A 22,338-nucleotide genomic window follows, 5' to 3' on the forward strand; every position below is an offset into this window, starting at 1 on the left:
CCCTGACGGCCCGCCACTGCCCAATACACACCCCTACTTAACACTTATTTAAGGTTTAGTGCTTGTTGCATCCTCTAAATAAGTGGTTTTCCTAATTTTCCACTCATTCCTGCTTCTGTCCTTCAGATCAAGCAACTCTAGGTTTGATGAAAACACCCAGATGCTCCCTGCCTGATGTATCTGAAGTGGATGTAGCAACCAGACGCAAAAGAAGAAGCTCAAGCCAACAGAACAAATGGAATAAGCGACATCTGTCCTGGAGGTACGAAAAAAAATTAAACACAACTTCAGAAAGTACAAATACTGCACAGATCAGATGTTTTAAGCTGCTTTTGGTGATCAAAATTAAACAGAAAGTGCTGCACACATGATAACACTATTAAAAAGCTAGTTCTTACCTTGTCTCAGATGTATGCCGTATTGAAAACCAGATGCTGTTGCATGGCAACCGAACAACAGGTAATCGATCACGCACTATTTTGGGAGTAATTGCAGCCTCATTCATATGTTCACAAACATTGCCGGTCGCCAAAAAAAGGTAATTTCTTCAGATTTTCATATCTCTCATAGGTCACTTTAACCCAACTCAAGTTCAATGCATTGCTGCTCTTTGTTTCCTCCGACCGATTTGGAAGTGTTTACAGTGAAATACAACCTTTTTCTTTTTCCTTTTTGTTACCCAGAATCTAAAAACTATGTAGAAAATTTCTCAAAACCACCTTAGCTTGAAATTCAGTGGGAGGGACCAAAAAAGAGCCCATAATTCAGTTAACTACAAACAGTTTAACTGTAATCTTGTAAAAAGCCAGGCTGCTGCACAGCCCGCTTAAGGGAAGACATATACAATACATCAGCCTCAGAGGATGCATAAGCAATACAATGCTGAGACATGGAAGAATAAACCCGTTTGCTGCATCTTTTTGGTTTACTTTTTTAAATTTGAATGAAACAACTCAACTTTTTGGTTTAGAATGGGTCAGAATGGCAGCATTATTAGATGCAAAGAGACGCACTGATATTAATGGTTATCGTCTTTCTTCTTATTGCTGCGAGATAAATTGATGTATTATCACTTAATAAAGTTGGATTCTTCAACTATATTTATTTTTATGCAAGTGATGAACATTTGAGTGGGGGAAACATTTTTTTTTAAATGCTGCATGTCAATAAAAATAAATCTACTGCCTATAAATAATTAATACATTTTTAAAGGATATCCTTGATTTAGAATGTAAAACAATCATGTGTAACATTGATTTTCACAGTAAAAGCTCCATATTCTGATGATATTCACTCTATATTGTTACTTTTTTACATAATCTGTTGCTCTCTGAATGTAAACACATCACAAACAGATGAACAGTTTATGAGAACTCAATGAAAATCAAGATAATTAATAAAAATCGTCTAATAGTTTTTCTTGTAGATGTACAATAACCAATATTCAATGAGCTAGACTAAATTATTTCTGAAATTCCTTAATATATATAGATATATATATCTATATATATTAAACTGTGAAATAGTGGCCACTAAAAGACAGCCTGCCGGAGTGAGTGCATAATGAAAAAAAAGTGTATTCTCCGCTACGCCCCCTTGTGGATCTCCCGCGGAAGTAGCATGATAAAACCTGGAAGCCGTTCGGGTCATTTTTACAGCAGACTGCATTTGCAGATGTATGCTTAGAGATTATGTGTTCGACAGGAGATGCGGTAAGACACGCGTGGCATCTGCTGCTTAACACAACGCTGTCACGGTGATTCAACAAGGAAATGATCTACTGTAAGGTGGTGTGTCTGCCAGGTTCTGTAATCTGTGTCTACCCATGCAGTGCAAATCATTTCAGCAGATGTAAACCTGCAGGAGCCTAGAAGCATATCTAAACATCATGAAGGAAAGGAAAAATAAAAAGTGTAGAACCACAAATGCAAGCGTGTATACTGAGAGTTACATCAAAACACAAATAACTACAATGTTCTCACCCCCAAGCTCTCTGCTTATGTCCTTTCTCTGAGAATACTTCTTGTCAAGCAGATGACACATTAAGAGACAAAAACAAAATCCTTGCAGCTGCATTTATTATTTGCTATTATAAATAAACATAGAAAAACAGGAAGACACTTTTTAAAAGAGAACTAAGCAAGTTTAATGCAGAGAAAAGTATATAAAGAAACAAAGATTGATACTGAAGTCGAGTTCATCTCAGTTTTGACACCAACAGCAGAATGGCATCGTGGGAAGGAGAGAGGACAAGACCTCCTGTTGCCACACTAACAGTGGTGGAAGTGTTAGTGGGTGACAGAGGGGAGAATTGGCTTTAAGTTTTTCTGTGCAGATATTATGACAGACAGATGACACTCAAATTTCTATAACAAATGCGGAAATACTTAAAAAAAATCAGGATAACTTGATCATGTATTAAGAAGCCTGTTGTAAAATCAAATCAGGGCTAAGAGTAGAGTACGCCACCGCTAAACGCTGGTTCTTAAACGCGTGTGTAGTCCATTTACACTGGACAAGTAGGAAAGGGCTTCTACTAATTTTTTAAACTTTTTTCTATGCATGGTTGACCCCTACAGTTTGAGGAAGTTTGGGACAAAATGTGGAAGTGGTGCAAATCTCATAAAAGTTGCTCCAGGCTTTTTCTTTCACAGATATTGTGCTATATTAAAGACTTGGACCGAATCAGAATTCTTCCCCTAGCCCTACATTTAGCCTTCCAAACGGAGAGTTACGGAAAAATTGTGTCTTCGAATTCAGATATTACTCCCACTTAATGACGTCATCAAGCGAAACTGATGTCTGAATTCTGAGACACTATTTTTCCATAACTCTCCATTTGAAGGGCTAGATGTAGGGGTAGGGAGAAGGGAAGAATTCAGATTGGGTCTTACTGTGCCTCTGAGCACACCCACGTGAAGAAAAGTGCGATGCCAAATGCCTACACGGCGGAGCGCTGAGGATCACCCCACCGTGAGGGTTTGCCTTTAAATCAAATATTTTGAAAAACCCAACCTCCCAAATGCCCCTACATTTTGAGGGGTAGAGAGAAGCTGTATGGTTAGGGGAAGAATTTCGATTTGGCCTTGATGTTATGTAATTTTTGCCACAATTAATAGTTTCTTCTCCATGATCAATTTTCAAACGGTTGAGACTTCCGTGAATTAAAGGGGATGTCATCCATACGTCACTACAAAATCCAAGTCCATGATTAGTTCAACTTGGCTTAACTTACAACACACATTCAGTGACCACGCGTTTTGTTCGTATATTTTGAAAATGATCGTAGAAACTTATATAACTTCGCGTAAACACAAAATCTTTGAACACTGAAGCCCCAAAACATAGACTTTTCAAAGGGAGTGCCTGCTTGAGCACGTGTTGCAGAGGGTGGTGTGGACGTAGCTTAACAATAACTCCACCAGTTCTTTCTCCTGCTTTCACTCAAACTAAGTTAAAATAGAGAGACACTGCATATACATTTAATTTATATTTAAAAGGAAAGCTGATTACATCAGCAGTTTTTTTAGTAGGTAAATGCCCAGCTGCAAAAATATGGACAAATAGAAGAAAAGTTCTGCTTAAACAAGCATTTTTTTCGCTCTGAATAGTGTAAAACTATCTTTTACAACTAGGCTAACATACTGTTGTGAGGGGACAATGTAACCATCAGAGGAATGATGAAACCTGGAAGCCAATAGATCTAACTTAGGACTGAAGAAAAAAAACCCAAATCAAGTGAGATGAAGCGAGAAAGCAGGACATCAAGGCACCGGAGGATTGAGGAAACAGGTCGATAGGCAGGAGTGCTCATCTGAGGGGGAGTGGCGCTGGGGAAACATGAGCCTGAGATGCTGGAGCCCAGGGGGTACTAAGAGAAAGATTCTGCTCAGAGCAAATGAGTTTGTGTACATAAAAAAACCTACAAATTATCTTTAAGACTTCGCCTTTGAACCATTTAATCCTGACTTTTAGATTCTCACCCAGACTTTGTTCTTTCATTTTTTGGTGGTGTTCTTAAAATTAAGCTACTAGATATGAGCAAAAAATGGACAAACCTGTATGGGTGGTCTGCATAAAACAGCAAGATTGTAGACGACTTGGTGAATCTATAGAGCAAAAATGTCCATACACATTTTTTCTACGGGCATGCTGCAAACAACAAATCATAGTAAACATTTAATGGTGAATGAAGTAAATGAGATGCAGCCATCTTGTACGTATTTTTTTCAAACCCCCTAAATTCTGTAGAATGTGTGCTGATCATGTGATAAGTCTGATTAGATAATCAGAGCGTAGGTTATGTTAGCGTCCTACAGGCACTTAAGTATCACCTGCACACCATGTGCAGCTTTTGTTCCCAGTCAGCAAGGAGTCAGTACTCACAAATTATGAAAGCGTGGTGCAAGGGCACCATATAACAGCATCACCCACAAGTCCCAACTTACATTAGCGTTATGCTACGTTCACACCTGGCTTGGCAATTTGTGTACAAGCGACCACTTCCAACCCAAAGTCTATATGAACCTGTGCATGTGTGTGTTCCTGGCTTTTGTGTTCAAAACTCTCGTGATCACTCATTGCTACCCACATTTTAAAGCCTTTTTTGGGCTCTCTGTACAAAACATGCAGCTATTCAATGTGCTTTGAAAGTAAACCAGTTGAACTTTGACCAATAACCTTTGGCTCCCGTGGCAAGTGTTACGGCTCTGATGTGACCGCTGGAGTGTTTTTGTAACTTGAATAGAGCAAAAAGAACTCGCACTGCATCCAATGACATCCGACCGCTGCGATCTGGCCTCTCCAGAGCTCCGAATCCGTTTCATCGGGTTCAAATTTTTCGCCAGACGCCAGAGCTGAGTCGCTGCACTTTTTGTGACGTTGGGGCTATTAATGTAATGCGAGCAAATTTTAAGTGCATCTGGTACATTTTTCGAAATAAAACTTATTTTCCGCTCTACTCGTTGTTTCCACAGTGTTGTAAACATTACATCATTGTGACTATCAGAGATGAACCGGCCGGTTGGCTACACACACTCATACATTCACACACACAGCAAACCAAAGGCTGGTCCCACCACCTACTGAGTCCCTACCAGCTGCATGGAGAACTGGCATCAGCAGACTCAGGTGTGGCTCGAAATTATTCTGATAATCGCTGAGGATAATTATCATCCGGAGCAGGTGTTTTTTTTTTTTTTTAACAAAGCATGATAAGAAGTGTTTTTTAAGAGTATGGATCTGTAACTGACATTCTTTGGCCATGGGGGTGGGGCAGTGAGACGGGGACGGGGGGTTCTCCATATTCACTGATGTCTTCGGTTCTTAATCCCTGCGAAAAAGGGAAGGATTTCTCTACTTCCTAAATAAATGGCAGGTTATCGCGTGAACTTTCATGAATTCGGAGTTTTGCAGGGTTGGCAGCAGAGCCTGTAGCTGCAGCAATCTCGTAGTCAATGGAAGTCCTCTGCCGTAGCTAGCACCTGAGTCGGAACGGTTGCCGCGTGAGCCCATGGTTAGAGACTCGAATATGGTAGGGAAGTGTGGGTGGCATCTGTTTTCATTTATGGAAGTCCCAACCTTTTGAAAAATTGATCATGAAGAAGAAATTAATAGTTGTGGATTGTGCCCAGGTCGGAAGAAAATTACACTAGCAAAATTTGTGAGATTTGCACCGCTTTGACATTTTGCACCAAGCGTCTTCTAACTGCAGGAGCTAGTAGTGACAGTTGAGCACTATATGCTAAACACAAGGGCCGCATTTAGCACTTTGTGGAACACATCTCCCTACCAGCTGAATGGTGAGCGTCTGCATGGAGAAATGGCATCTGCGGACTCAGGTGCGGTTTAAAAATGTTTGATGTGTTCCTACCATTATGAATACTTCTCAATATATTTACCACAACAATCGTACGTTACATTTTCAATGGTCGTATTAGTCTCTAAGATAATGCAAGAAACACTTTCTCCACAAGATGCTCCTCTCTACGACCCTGCATTGGCCCATACAATCTAAAACTCTCAGATCATCCTTGTTCGGGTGCATGTGACCTTTAGATATTCTCATAACTGATTTTTGTTACAACCCTTGATTATGACAGTCATAGTAGGCTCCACAGCTTGACTTTGCCCTATAACGGCAACTGCCTTATTTTTTAGCTGGCTCTAAGTATAGATTTAGAAAAACCATCCAACCCAGATTTGCAGGAATAGATGTCTGGCCCATTCAGCCAGGATCAGCTGAGCGGGGCGACTGTTTTCAGCAGCTTCTCAGTCTGTGAGAGTGATGAGTTCAAAGGGATGAATCTGCTGTCACAGAGAGGGCAGCATAGTCAGTCCTTATTGAAAACAAATTACCTGGAGACTTTTTCCCTGTGGCACTGCCTTGTTGAAATAATCCCACACATCGCTGGAGGCTTTCAGTCAGAGGCTCCAACATTTTTTGGAGGGCATCAGAATCTGATTGCATTACTCCCTCGTACGGTCTCAGATGACCTGGAAAATAACAGCCGTCCAGCTCTGCACTAGGAAGAAACTGCAAAGTCAACATCTGCTGCAGGGAGCCAAGATTCACACAGCTGCAGGGCTCAAAATCCAACTCCTGTCCATGACTCACTCTCTGCTAGACCCTACAACTGGCCTATGTCATGTTTAGCTGGGCTTCTTGAATTAGGGCTCATTAGGGCACGGAAGCCTTTCTCATTTCTGTACTGCTGGACTGAAATAACAGCAGTAAGGAGACATATTCAGTACAAACGAGGAGTACCAGTAAAGTGGAATGTGATCCAGTACAGCAACTTTAACATGAATTCTGCTTTTACAAATACATGCTTTTGGGTATAGTAACAAATAAAAGCAAATGTAATTATTGTACGTTATCTAACTGTAATTTCACTGTTGTTGGTAACCTTCAAAGTATCTGTTGCTAAAGATATATTCATTACAGAATCATTATTTTATTTTTAACCACTGTAGCTTATATGTTCGCTAAGCGTTCAGATATAACATCCAGCAAATCAAGACTATGGAGTTGAGCTTTTCTATTTTTTTATTTTTTTATTTTTATCTGTTAACCTCAAAGTTGTATTGAGTCATTTTTAAACTGTCACAAATTTTGCCTTTAAAGTCCCACACCAACTACCGTATTTTCCGGACTATAAGTCGCGGTTTTTTTCATAGATTGAATGTCCCTGCGACTTATACTCCAGTGCGACTTATATACGAATTTTTAATGAGATGAGATATGGACCGTAAGTCTAGAGTGCCCTCTTATGGTGATCTTTGCAATTACTTTATTTACTTTAGTTATTCAGACGTGACACAGAGGACAAAGAATTTAAGGGATTTAGTGATATGGAGTGAGATTGCGTGCAATTAATTACAGTAAAGATACAAAGTTGATGAGTTCTTGAGGCTATAGTTAAAGAAAACTGTTATGTTATATAAATGCTACACCTTTTTGTTTTTTTCATGATGCTAATATGTGAATATGTGTTGACACATATTCAGCCTGTTTTCTATTCACTTATGAATGTTATAACTTACCTTCCAGGATGATGTAATATTGTTTTTTTCAACCAGTTTGTAAAATAAATTACTTGAAAAAAATGCGACTTATACTCCAGTGCGACTTATGTATGGTTTTTTCTTCTTCATTATGCATTTTTTGGCCCCTGCGGTATATATTTTTTCTGTTGTAAAAACATTCCCAGTGGTCTTTTAATTTTGATATATGCCGTTTTTAGCCAAAATCAAAAAGCCGCTGTGTTTTTTTTAAGACGTATTTTCTGCATTGCATTAGAAATTTGCATGAGTTGAGGGTTGGAATGTTTGCACAGAAGTTAGCCTTTTGCTAAATTTCCAGCATTCCTTTGTTTATGCTCTCTCCCGCTTACAAATAGCTCCTCACAAGTCCAAGCTAACATAGCAAAAAAGAAAAAAAAAACAGCAAACAATATCTAAGATATAGTTTTGAGCATGATGGTAGCTCAGACAAGGAAAATAAAGACATTAATGGACCTATTTGTCGGCATGTAAATTCATCAGAATTGTAGCGGAGAAAGGAGACTTTGGCCCACTCATGGCTGTTGCTACGTCACAAACAGCAAGTTTTCATCTGCTCCTGATCCAACAAGATTTGAATAAAGACATATTCAGAAACCCAGTTTTCATCTTAAATCATTTTATATAGCTCTTCTATCAGAAGAAAAATGCTACATGAACGTGTTAAGAACACAAAAAGCACGATTTTTATTGCTGTGGGTCTGTAAGGCCTTACATGTGTATTAATATTACCATATAAATGGATTCATCCTGGTTGTGTTCACTGATGGTGAAGCAATTTTGAGTGTACAGAGGGCTCTGTCAAAGTGTTTGGTTGGGTGTTTTTGTCAATATGCTTACATGGCTTTCATGTAGCAGTGTCGAACGTCTTTTTAATGTGTTGCTAACAAGGTTCGGAGTTAGTGTAGTCACAGTAATACGAATGTAACGATACTTTGTGAGTCGTTTAATAACTGGGGGTGTGTTGAGTGGTTAGTATCACGCATCACACAAGATTCTGAGTAGAACATTGAGATCTAAGGCTTGATCAGCTTGTGCTGTTTTTTTAATCCCAGTTTTTAATTTCTCACTGCAAAATGTCGTTTTACTCTAAAGTATGTCTAAATTAATACACAAATATTTGAGGTATTGTGAGCAGGAAGGACCAAGAGTCATTTTCAGCTTTATTTATATTAAACAACACAGCAACATTGTATATGTTGATGGTGCAGTATTTTCCTAGTGGATGTGTCACAATAAAAAGAGTTAGAATATAAGAATGTGAAGTTTATTTAAAAATTAAATTATTATTTTTTTGGTGTTTTCCAAAATATATATAATATATAATTAAAAACATCACAACTTTTGTCGCAACTTTTCACAAAAGCAGCTGAAAAAACACTGGAAAAAAAAAAAAATCAGAAAAAATTGAAATTGTGACTTTAAAACCGTGGCTTGATTGTATTGTTACATCCCTACACAGTAACACTTGTTTTAGTGATTTCAACCTGTTTCATACATGTTGCAAACAAGCTTGGAGGATGCAGGTATCCTGATTATGCTAACATGGCTAGCACTTCTAACGAGGCTAACGTGTAGCGTGTTACAAGCTAGTGCTAGAAATTACTGTGAGCCCAGGTAGTTAAGTGTGACAGACTAAACTCTTGACTCTTTTATTTCACTTAATGCATCTTATAGCTCAATACCTCTAATACATGGTATGATTTCAAAAACAGAATATTCATTGGCGTGTGCCTTATCATTCGGTGTGGGAAATACAAGAAATACAATACTCGGGTTAGATTTTTTTTTTCATATTGCATACACACATTAAAGCCTAAAAATGCTTGGAGAAATAAACTTTTGCTCTACTTTTAGTATTCTATATGTGAGGACATTAAACTCATAAGCACAGCTGTATGTTCACATCATAGACCTTAAAACTGCTTTGTTAGCGTCAGACCTGAGCACGGTTGGCTTCCTGTGGCAGGACCTTAATAGACCCGTTCATAGAGAAATGCCTGCCAACCCCAGTGAACTGAAACAAAGTTGTAAAGGAGAACGAGCCCAAATCTCCCCACAGATGGACTACTTCTGCTTGAGAACAGAAGAGAATGAGGGAAAGTGAGTGCTTGGGTTTAAAGTCACTGGACTGTTTGACACGACATTAGACAAAGTTGTTAAGTGGGCAACAATGACAAGGAGTTGTGGGCAAGTCTGCGGCTCACCTCACTGCTAACAAAGACAAAGACTGGGTGAGGGAAGTACACACAGTGAGGAAAAAGAATGTAATTTAAAAGCTGGAAGAAAAATGTTTCAGCTGTAAGAGATGTCAAAGGCTAGACAATTTTTAAGGAATCTGCAAGAACATTGACTTTTAACTTTTTTTTTAATATGCTGCTGTTCATCTAGAGCTGAATAGTTTGTTTCACCATCAAAGGATCACAGAGCTCTCGGGTCTAGCTTGTGATCTTTTGCTGTGTGGATTGTCAGTCGTTGTCAGAATCCAGCAAGCAGGAGAGGTTACAGACCTGGATGAGGGTGTTCAGGTAGGAAGGTGCCGTTGAGTTGACCACTCTGTAGGTGAGTGTATGCGGACAGCCACGGAAAGCCAATGCAGAGATCTGAGGGCTGAGTTAAAATAAGGCAGGCAGCTGCATTTTGATCATCCGTTGAAAATTGATTCTGCTGACTGGGTAGCCCTGTAAAAGAGCATTGCAATAACCAAACTGACAAATGTCTACCCCAGAAGTTGGACTTAAAAAAAAAAAAAAAGATTGGATCTGGAGTTCTTGATGTGTAGAATCTAGATGCTATGCTCAAAGGCCAAGTGGGCTCAATATGGTTTAAAAGTGGGGAGGAAACGTGGGCCCAATTGGGCTTTTTCAGTTTCTGTGGTGGCGAGCCAGCCCACTGAGTGCCCACTTAATCCAATGTGAGCAGACACACAAACTGTGGACAAACCCCATTGGGGCCCACATTTTCTGCCAACTTCTGAACCACATGGGGTCCACTTGGCTTTGCTAGTACAAATCACACTAACAAATAAATCAATGCAAAAACATATTTAAGATCACAATCGAAAATAAAAATAAATAATTAAAACAAATAATAAAAAACATGACATTTTCAAAATAAAAACACAATTTCAAAAGAAGAAAAAACAGAAAACTTTTCAGAAAATTGATTTCCAGAAATCAAAATATGTTAAAAAATGAAACACAATAAGAGACCAGAGAAGGTAGGAAGGTAGGTACTACAGGACATTGCTGATTGGATGATCACGTTTTAGTTTTTAAGTTTGATTTATTTCAGATACGTCTTCAATATCAGTTTTGTAAAAAGTAAGTAGAATATCCACACGGTATCGGATTTCTGTAAATTGGGCAGTATTTTACTGCAATGTCGACAGTAAAATACTGTACAAATGCTTTAAAGTATTTTTGTACTGTGGGAATTTACTATAAAAAGCAATGGATTGTGGGAATTTTCCTTGTGTTTTCCCAGTTTTTGTGAAAAAGGGATATAGTAGGAAAAATGTCAACAAAGATATGGCCAATCCCAAACAAGTACAAGTGCGGTATGAGTTCATGCTAAAGAATCTTTGGTTAAAATGATGGACAAATATCATCATCCTATCAGCTATGTCCAATAATGCCTACTTTTTCTGGTTTTGTTCTTTGTTTTGCTTTTTTCCACATTTGGATTTCTTGAAATTACCTTTGTTATCTGAAGCTCCCCTTTTTTCAAACTGTGTTTTAGTTTCTAGAACTATATTTTTACTTTTATTTTCTTACTATTATTATAATTATTAGTTTTTAATTGTTGTTGTGATCTTTAATGTTTTTGCATTGAGCAATTTGTTGGTTTGATTTGCACTTCAAGGCCACTGTAACAAGTCAATAAAAAATGTGCCATCAGTATAAAAATGATATGAAAAAAAACTGAATCCATGAATAATGACGATCAGAGATGCGATTTAGATTTTAAAAAAAGGAGAAGGCCAAGGTGTGAACCTTGTGGACCACCGGTGGAGAGGCACTAAAGACTGCTCTCCTTCCTTTGACAGGAAACCTCAAAACTGTATCAGAGAGCTAAAATTTGAGCGGCACTTATACCAAAGATAAGCATTTCACAGAACGAAGAAAGAGGAGTACGGTGAATTTTGATGCTGAAGGCTGCAAAAACATCAAAAAGGTATTAAAACAGAGGATTAAACTGCCGTTTTCACTGTGCCGAGGGCAAAGATTGTATCATCTGCAGCTTTGGAAAACTTTCAAACAACATTTTTAGCATATTTATTCGAATAAAAAACTCTGTATGTCTGTTTATTTAGGATTTATGTCCAAAAGTATCCTTGGTAAAGCAATTCACACAGTCGCAGCAAACAAAGAGCTCATATTATTTAAGCCCATGAAATAACGGCCGATTTCAAAGGCTGTGATTAGAATCCCCCTATCTTTTACTGTGTAGTTTAAGCCTTCTGTTTGAATGAATGTATAAATACCTGTATAATCCTCAAAAGCATTGCGACATATTTGCATATCCCATCTTCCTTGCTCTGTCCTCCTTCATCTTTCACTCCCATCGGTGCCGAACAAAAGGCCTGTCTACTTTCTTTTATTTCTCCCCCTCATATTTTCTCCTCTTCTTTCCTCAGCTTGCCAGTTAGGCTTTTTTAGAAAAAGACCGACAGTCCTTCAAGGACTGCCTGCTCAGTAGTGTCACGGTGTTCTTTGATGTAAGCAGTTCTTTATGTAGGTATTATATTTGATTGATATGGAAGCGTCTGACAGCACACTCTGTTCTCAGATATTTATTTGTAAGTCAATGATGCACAATCCGAAACTCTCGCCGGGATAAAGCCCTCCGGGCACAGAGCTGCTGATGACTCCTACTTTATGCTGCAACCAAAATCTCCCACATCTGCACTTTTCTATTGACCAAACTTGCTGGCTAATATGCTTATCACTCCCTCATGAGTCATGGAGATTAAAAAAAGTTGACAAAGTAGACATTTATATGGTGGTCTAACAGAAATTACTAAGACATTTGGCAGATGCTTCACACACAGATATTTGGACAAAGTAAGGAAATAATCTGCTGAAAAATTGTCCAATTGCTCAAAATTTTAGCTTGATCTGCCACGTTTATTATAATAGAACCAGACAGGATAGTCCTCATTTTGCAAATCCTCTACCTTACTGCCTTAGCACAGTCCCTCACTAATAAATGCTGTGCTGTGTTTAAGGTCCCAGAGAGACACAGTCAAAGACAGAGTTGGAGACTAATTAGGGAAATTGTTTAGTTATATGAATTTATCAGCCTACAGAAGCATTTCATTTCACTGAAATAAAACATTGACAATGACAGGGATTTTAAAGACCAACTATGATCACCTTTTGATCTATTGCAAAAGTCTTCCCGTTAGTCTTTTAAATATGATTATGTAGTTCTATAGCCAAAATAATAAAATAAGGTGTTGTTTAGAAGAAAACAGTTTCTGCAGAGTGGTTCATTAGAATTTATCTCTTGAGTTGTGGGTGGGACTGTTGGCACAGAGCAGCCCCACTCCCCATTCCCTTCTCCATATCCCAGTATTGGATTAGGGTTAAACCTCGTTTCCACTGAGCGGTCCTGTCCGGTACGAGAGGAGGAATGGGGGACGTTTCCACTCAGTTAAGCCTCTGAACTGTTTAATGGGTCCATTTAAGAATGGAAACGCTCAAAATACTGGATCAAACTGGACTGTATTGCACCCAGCTGGTCAGTGGAAACAAGAATTTAGGGTACTGGTACCAGTCCATGTCCCAAAGGTTGAGGACCCCTGATTTAATGAGAACAGCCACCATTTAAAAAAAAAAAACAACGAATCAGGGACAACCGAAACGTCAAAAAGGGACGTTGGGCTGCAAAGCAGTACTGGTCCAAGGGCCGCTTGGTACTGAGCTACAGACGCTAATCAGGGGTCCCAAACCCTTGGGATGTGGACAGGTACCCTAACCCTAACACGGTACCAGTTCTGTGTTTGGTGCCACATACAGAGTGTTGGGGACCCGTGATCTACTGGGAACTTGTCAAAAGACTACAAATTGAGGACACCCAAAATGTTAAAAGTGACCAGAAGGGGACCGAACCATACGTCCATAAATGACGAGTAGGGAATGAGAATGTGTCACTTTTGTCTGCAAAATGCCACAAGAACAAGTTAAAAACACTGATAACATGATTTTCATTGAAGTGAGTCTTTTATTTACTATATGGGCTCTTGGAGGAGCAAGTACCTACAGTTTCTAGAAGTAGATCGGGTCCCTTTTGGGTTAAATTTGCATGTTTTCTGTGCATCCATCAGTTTTCTAGCAGCAATTCTGTCATCTCCCACAGTCCAAAAACATGCTTTAAAGGTTAATTGCTCCCCTTAAAAGAACCCTTATGAATTCATTGGGACAAAAAAAGTATATTTTGCAGTCACTGATTTCACAAGTCGACCCACTTCAAGAGATGAGAGAGGTCTGTAATGCTCATCAGAGCTACACACCAAGTGTGAGAGACAGAAAGTATAAAAAATTGTCCAAGAAATTCCATTGTATGATTTGTTAGGGATATGTTTTGCATAACGTTGCAGAGAGCAAGTATTTGTTTGCCTCCCACAAAAAATAACAGACCTGTTACTCCTTTACGAAGCTCATCTATTCTCTAGTTTTTGCCTGTATTAATGGCACTTGTAGTAACTAGTTATTTTTATAAAAGACACCTGTCCACACCCTTAAACAACTGGACAGCAACCTCTCCACCATGACCAAAGGCCAAAAAATCAGAACCTACAAACATTTATCAGATGTCAATTACTACTTGCTGAGCTATTTGAAGGTTGAATCTCGGCTGGGATCAGCATGGGTCAAGCAAGCATGGGTCCAAAAAACATGCTTCATAGGTTAATTGATTTCTCTAGAAGTATTCAGAGGTGTGCACGTGTAAGCAGGAATGATTGTGTGCCTTGCGACAGACTGACAACCTGTCTAGGGTGTACCCTGTCTTTACCCAACAGTAGACGGGATAGGCTCCAGCAACCCAGTTACCCCAAAATGGATATAGCAAGTTAAGAAAATGGATGTATAGATGGCAAAAAAACAAACCAACCTCATAATTTTAGTTTGAATTTAATTTGCACAAGTGATATCAGGAACAAGTGTTAAAATAAAGTATTTCTTTGGTGCAGCAGAATGAAGAGGAAACCACTGTCATACAGACAAGTAACCCATAGAGTTTAGCACAACAGAACTGAGGCTTGAATCAATGTTGCCTTATAAACCAGAGTTCTCATTGCCCAACTCAACATTGGTCAACAACTGGTAATTGGACTGGATAAAATAAAGTTTGAAGTTCTGTTGAGTTCACCCATGGATCCATCCACCTTCCAATTTAAAAACTTGCTGCTAATTTATCACAGATTTGAGAAAAAATACAACTAAAGCAGATGATAAAAATACCCCCTTTACAGTTGTCATGGATATCCTTATGGATAAAATTACAATTAGAAATGTTAATGTAACAAGACCATGTTTGGTATAAAATAAATGTTATGGGTCATTGAGGAATCCAGTGGTTATTGAGTGAACTGCAACATTTGGTACTTCCAAATTTCATTAAATTATGGTTAGTAGGTTGTTCCTTGTACAAAAAACAATCTTTAGGACAGTCGGTATTTTGTATTTCTGGGTTAATCTACTGACTGTATGTTAACTGAAGAATGTGCATCTGTTTTGCAAATAACACATACCAATGAGGCGTGCTGTCTTTGTGGATTCCTCTGGATTCCATCAAATTTAGATTCCGAAAGACCGACAAATTGGCATCATTGCTTGAAAATTGTAAACCTGGAATTTAATTGGCTTGTTTGCAAAACAAATTAAGTGGGATAGCTGTGCTGCAAGGTGCTCCTGCACAATAAAAACACCAATCATACTTTGTTATGATCACTTAACTGGAAAGTATCAAGTATTCTCAGGGCATGTCCAGGCGGAGTAAGGAGTTATTGGAATAAAAATCTCAGTGGAATTAAAAGTCTAATGTATTGTCCCTTTAAATCTTAAGTCATCAGAGTGATGCTCCTAGGTCAAGCCATGGAAGTTTAGTCTGCACTTCCCTTTACCTCTGACATCACACAGTTTGTGCTTTTGTGTTGATGCTCTTTTTGGAATCTTTGACCTTTTCTTCGATGACATCTCGATGGTAATCCAGACAGTGAAGAGGGAAGATGATTACTCCCCCACAGGAAATACTTCACTCTTTGCATTTGGATGTGATAAAATGGGGCTTAATTAGCAGCAGTCTCAGTAAGGGTTGGATGGCTTTTGGGTCATAGTGCAGCATGTACCATTAGGCATAAAGCAAAAAATAATAAAGAGACAGCTGTCATATAAATATCTTATTTTGTTTCATTTTTTTTTTTTATTTGGGACAAGCATATTGATGAACGACCATATACATGTACACATAAAACAGACTGTAAATTCACCAGATAATAGAAAAAAAATGTCATTTTTATCTAGTGTCCAAAAGCATTAACATGTTTTATTTCTAATAAGAGGGCCTTTTAGGCTTTTGTTTTGAAGGTTTGAATCTTTTTCTGTAGAGGCCAAAAAAACACAGAGTTCCATATTTTACACAGCAAGTATTTTGGGGAAAAAAAAAGTTTTATTTATTTATTTAAAAAATACATTAGCGAAAGTGGGTTTTTGGGATGACGTGAGGAGGAATCAGAGGACAGGGTTAGATAGAGAGGAATGATTCACTGTGTCAACTCTAAAAGGAAGCAGCTGAAAGGCAAAGAAGAAGTGCAAATGGTGAAGTGTGAATGTTTTTGATACAAGATTTTTATTGATTTTTTTTTAAATGTCAGTAGGTTTTCTGGTTGTGTCTCCTAAGAATGATGACGATGGAACACAACAGTCAGTGGGTGAAACATAATAGACTGTTTTAGCAGTTGTTGCTGTTGTTGATGATGATCCGTCTGTTTTTAAGTTCTACATATTGGGCGCTATTTTGTTGGCTGTGTTTGGCTTTTTTATGTGTGAGAAAAGCAAGGATAGATTCAGTGTAACCTCCAGAAACTTACATTTTTTATAACAAACAAACTTGTGTTAAAGTTTTTTTAATAGCATAGCTTCAATTTACTTTTTTCATTTGGTAGCAAACATGAATTAACATGACACTGGCCACCATCACTGAATGCTTTAAAGCTGCGGATTAAAGAAGCTTCTTGTGTAAAAATTACAGCATCATCAGCATAAATTTGAAAGACAGCATTTGAAAGAACATTTAGCAGGTCATTTATGATCATATAAAAAGGGGATAGGGCTTAAAATACAGCCTTGTGGGACACCTGAGTGACAATTAGATAATATGGTCAATTTAAAATTCACACATTGTCTTAAGTCAGACAGAAATACTTAAACCATGTTCAGGTATGTTGTCAGGACAAACGCCTTTCCACTTCTTATCCTCTTCAATTATTTCCTCACTTCATTCTTATTATCTTGGCTACTCCACAACAGTCACCACTTGAACTCTCTAACATTTTCTTCATGTATCAGTTCTTCAGGGCTGCACGGTGGCGCAGTGGTTAGCGCTCTTGCCTCACAGCGAGAAGGCCCCGGTTCGAATCCCGGCTGGGACCTTTCTGTGTGGAGTTTGCATGTTCTCCCCGTGCATGCGTGGGTTTTCACCGGGGACTCCGGCTTCCTCCCACCGTCCAAAAACATGCTTCATAGGTGAATTGGTGACTCTAAATTGTCCCTAGGTGTGTCTGAGAGTGGATGTGTGTGTGATTGAGGCCCTGTGACAGACTGGCGACCTGTCCAGGGTGAACCCCGCCTTCGCCCATCAGCAGCCGGGATAGGCTCCGGCACCCCGCGACCCCGAAAGGGAAGAAGCGGTCAAGAAGATGGATGGATGGATGGATCAGTTCTTCAAAGTTCTTCACACTTGTGGAATCTGTCAAGACATTTCCATCCCTGTCCTTAATCACCTTAGCCTGCAGCACGTGCTTCCATCTGTTTCGCTGTTTTACCTGTACAGATATAGCAGTGTCGATTCTGTCATACAAGTCATTATATACTTTTCCACATCCACCTTCACATTGTGCAGCATGTATCGGTTTTCTCATCTGCTGTCTTCAGTGTTTCATTTTATCTTATGTATCTTTTTCTCTCAGCACACTTCTGAACTTCTTCAAGTACATGCCAGCAACTATGGAACTATGAAAAACCTAGCTTTAAAGGGGCCATACCATGATTTATATCCATATATAGGATCATATATTACCTTGTGTAACACTAAAATCAAATTACTTATGAAATATGAGTTATTTTTGTGGACTCTTTTCAAACCACCTCATCTCTGAGGCTCCGCCTTTTGCACCCAGAGGGAGCCGCCCATTTCATGACGTCAACCTAAAGCCGTCATTGTCATTGTGTCATCTACAAAAAAAAAACCCCATCAATTTAAAAAAATAATATATATTGATGTACATATCTTGAAGCTTGAGCGTTTATCCCCAAAATTTGCCACAGACAGAATGGTGACGGCGAATGGGTTCATTTTGAGGTGAAATTCTGTTAAAAAATGCTAAATGAAAGACTGCGAAGCTTGCAGATCGCCACAGCTCAAGCTGCTAGATTTGTGGAGAAAGTGTGTTAGCCTGGGGTTGGAGCAGACTCTTCCTGAAAGGGGCTGTTTCACGTTGTGACATCAGCACGTGAGGACCCGCTCAGTTTTGTGGGGTATGTTAAGAGCACAGGTTTTTAGAGGATTACTCAGAAATGCATGAACAGATCAAAACACCGCTTTGGGGTTCTTTATAGTGAGGATTGAACAGTATAATGCATCTAAACTCTCAAAAACTTGTTTTTCATGATATGGCCTCTTCAAAATGAGTGCAGTTCAAACCATCAAACCACTTAAATCCATTTGCTAAAGACCGTCCTTGAAGCTATCTCTTGGTGCTTAGTTGTTGAACTGTTGAACAAGCCAAAGAATTCTTGTTGAAACAGTAGATTTTTCTTTAACCCTTGTACACCAGAGCTTTAGCTCCAGTGTTCACATTCTTTTGACTACCGTTATTCTTTAACCGTTGACACAATAATTGTAATTCTAACAGATTTGCATATGGAACACTTTACAGCAGTGAAATGATTGGACAATCCATGTAAATCAGCTGATTCTGTCACGAAAAAAATGCACCTTTGTGCCTTTATGCAATATTTCAAATCAGGAATGTGTTGAATGTCGGTGCTAAGCTGATATTCAAAGCTGCTTTTCTCATGTCAGAATCAGTTGAACCTTGTTAATGCATAAAGAGTTAAGGTCTGTCAAAGAACAAGTGTTTTTTTAGGTAGCGACAACTCTGGTTTTACAGAGTTTAATATTAAGACACAACTATAGAATCAGTTTTAGTCAGGCAGTGGAAGAAATTAATTACTTCTGTTGAAGAAAATGCATAAATAATCGTATTAATCACACAAAAAAACAAGTTGATGTGAAATATTTATACTGTTAGGGACTTAACCAGAGCAGCTATTTGAAAAACATGAGGTTTGACTGTTGCAACTTGCTTGATTAAAATGTAATAAAGAGTTCAGTGAGGTTCAAAGTGTATGATTGACACACAGGCAAGTTCCATGTCATTGTCAGTCTGGGAAATCAAATTCAGAGGAGTTATCACTAGAGGACGACACCTGCTTCATTTGCCATGCACCCATTGTCTCTGCAAAGGGATGCCAGCACTTCACAGAGACTCCTCAGTTCATCTGAAATGCAGGGCAGGAATTCTCTGACCTTGCCTGACTCACCTGCAATTACATTCACACCCACTCCTTCACACGCCATTTAGATGCACGCACATGCTTGGAGCTGACAAAACTGTGTTCTCTCCCTCTCCATCTTTTCCATCAAACACTCTCTCGAACACACAGACATACACAATTACCCGGCGTCGTCTGTTTGAGTTAGGACTAATCAGCAGGTGAATTGTCTGTGGAAGCCGAGCCATTTGCAGTGACCTTGTCCAGCTACAGTCACACGCTCCAACTGTGAATGAATAAACCGTGTTTTTGCAAACAACATAGCACGTGCAAATTCACACATACTGTATGTATATCACTGTTTTTTTTCTATAAAATGAGCTACGTTTTTAACCAACTCTGCATATATTTGCATATTAATGAGGAAAAACTCATTTTAAGCTACCGCTTTGTTAGCTAATATTGCTTCTAGGCAAAAACTGCCCATCTGTTTTGTGACAACATGTTGATATAGACATGTTTGCTAATTAATGCATTAATTAGTTGCACTAATGAACCAACTTGTATCTGTAGACATGATAAAGATGCAGCAGTAGCAGCCAAACAAGCAGCTCAACTGTGAACAGCAGCTTTAAATTTAGCATGCTGAAAAGAATTTTAGTGAAAGATATGAGGATAAGGAGCAACTTCTATTTGAAATAACGAATTATAAAAAGGTCGGTGAAGCAATTAGTATAATATTTTGTGTGTTCAATTCTTTTAACCCCTTAGTTCTTTCAGTTTTGTCCTCATTAGCTACCTAAAGTCCCACTCCAATTATCGTTTGATCTTTTGTAATCATTTAATTATGATTAGGCATTTTTAGCTCAAGTTATTTAAAAAAAAAAAAGTTTGTTTTCTAGGGCATAGTTTCTGCAGAACGGCAGAAGTTCATTAGAACTCTGAGTTGTGGGGAGGGCGTGGAGCAACCCCACCCCCACTTCCCATCACTCATAACTGAGCTCTCTGTTTATATTCACTCCCACTAGCTTACAGCCCCTTACATCCCCATAAATGGCAAGCAATTATTTTTTATAGTCGACTAATAACCGATTGTTTTTTCCGATTAGTCAACTAATTGGGTCATGCATAACCTGGATGTAAAACACACATCTTAACCATCATTTGCTTTAAACTAACAAAAAACTAGATCTATAGCATTACCTGTGATAATGCTAGTGTGAATGCTGTAAGCTGAATTTGACCACTGAAGATGCTGAAAGTGATAGCTAAAAACACTGAAGCTGATAGCTGAAATTGCTGAAGCTAATAGCTGGAAATGCTGAAGCTGAAAAACTGAAACTAATAGCTGAAATTGGTGAAGCTGATAGCTGAAAACATTGAAACTAATAGCCAGCTAACATATTAGTTAAATATGAAATTTGCCTAAAAAACTGAATAAAGCCTAAATTAGCCAAAACAGCTAGCATGCAGCTGAAATATTAGCTAAACTCAGAAATAGCCTAAAAAACCTTAATACATGCCAAAATAGTCCAAAAAGCTAGCATAACACCATTATAACTTTCAGCTTTATTGCATTCTGACTCCATATAATATAAAGTTACGACTAATCGACTATTAAATCAGTCATCAACTATTTTAGTTGACTAATTGTGGCAGCCCTACTATCCAGCTGTGCAATTTTGAGCCAAATTTGAGCTCGGATAAGGAAAACAAAGATGTACGTGGATCTATTTGTCTACAAGTGCATGCATCCGAATGGGGCGGAGCAAGCGCTTGTGGCCTGCCGATTGTAGTTTCTACATCACAACTACAAGCTTGTTAAACAGCATTTTGTCATTTGTTTCAGATTTACACAATTTTAACAAAAAAGATACTGAGAAATCCCCAAAAGTATTTTATATATGTCCTTCATCATGAGAAAAATGCCACAAGAGCATAAACATAAAAAACACAGTTTTTAGTGGAGTGGGTTTTGGAGTTACAGATAATATCACATAAAATGTGGTTTAACATTTGTACCTGAAGCCTAATGTGACTGATTACAGAACCATGAATCAAAACAGCTCAAATGAAGACTAAATAAAGGGCTTGTCACTGACACAAAATGCATGTTAATATTAAAGGAGATAGTTTCGGGGCATGCTGTCCTCCATAGTCAAAGAAATCTTTTTTTTTTTTTTTTGCTTAATATAAAGTTCTGGAGCAGCATAAATGGTTAACATGTTCAACATTTGTTTCATATTAGTGAGAAGCTTCAGAGCTTCTTAACCAGGTGATGTGAGGGCAGAGCAACAGAACAGCTCTTTTACCATTCAAGCTGCAGTTTTCAATTTATTCTGATAAATATTAGCTTACACTATGAAATTTCAAATTCATGTCACTGGCCTATTTTATGGTTCGCAGCTTTGTGGGACATGTTTCTTATACTGATTCATCTCAACAGTCCAGGACACCAAACAGACCAACGTCTTCTATCAAAGTAAAATCACGGCAAAGAGCAGAAAAGGATCATTTTTGTGAAGTAGGGAGGTAATGACAACAATATTTATAGATTTTTTTAATATTATTGGCTGTCGAAAGTATTAAAACACACTTAAAAAATAAAATGTAACTTTTATTAAACAGCAATTTCACTGTCTCTGTAATGGTCTAGTGAAGGGATTTAAAAAAAAAAAGCCAACATGCCCATGTCCAGTTATTCCAGCAACTTTACTTCAAGAGTAGATGCAAAATGCTAAAAATTATGTCATCCCTCAAATATCATCACAGGTAATACAGCTGGCTTTGGGTATTGTTGGTTTGAAAACTCATCCCTCCTAAATCAGAAATATTTGCTCCTCTAGAGAAACATCAAAGCCAGACTGAAGTTTTCCAAGGAGAATACTGACAACCTCCAGACTTTTGGAATAATCTTCTATGGACAGATGAATCACCACAGAAGAGAAACATTTTTTGCGTAAACCAAAGACAGGGAAAAAAAAAAAAAAAA

At 38.4% G+C, this 22,338-nt stretch overlaps 1 protein-coding gene across 1 annotated transcript in view; it reads left to right on the forward strand.

Annotated features, from left to right (window-relative positions):
* LOC112136147 (matrix metalloproteinase-17) overlaps positions 1–22,338 on the forward strand; it is a 133,594-nt gene that overhangs the window by 70,357 nt on the left and 40,899 nt on the right. Inside the window, exon 3 of the mRNA XM_024257741.2 lies at positions 127–262. Within this exon, the coding sequence (XP_024113509.1) occupies positions 127–262 (136 nt within the window). The remainder of the gene's footprint in view (positions 1–126; positions 263–22,338) is intronic.

The sequence above is a fragment of the Oryzias melastigma genome, linkage group LG12 (genome assembly GCF_002922805.2).
Source record: "Oryzias melastigma strain HK-1 linkage group LG12, ASM292280v2, whole genome shotgun sequence".
Lineage (NCBI taxonomy): Eukaryota > Metazoa > Chordata > Actinopteri > Beloniformes > Adrianichthyidae > Oryzias > Oryzias melastigma.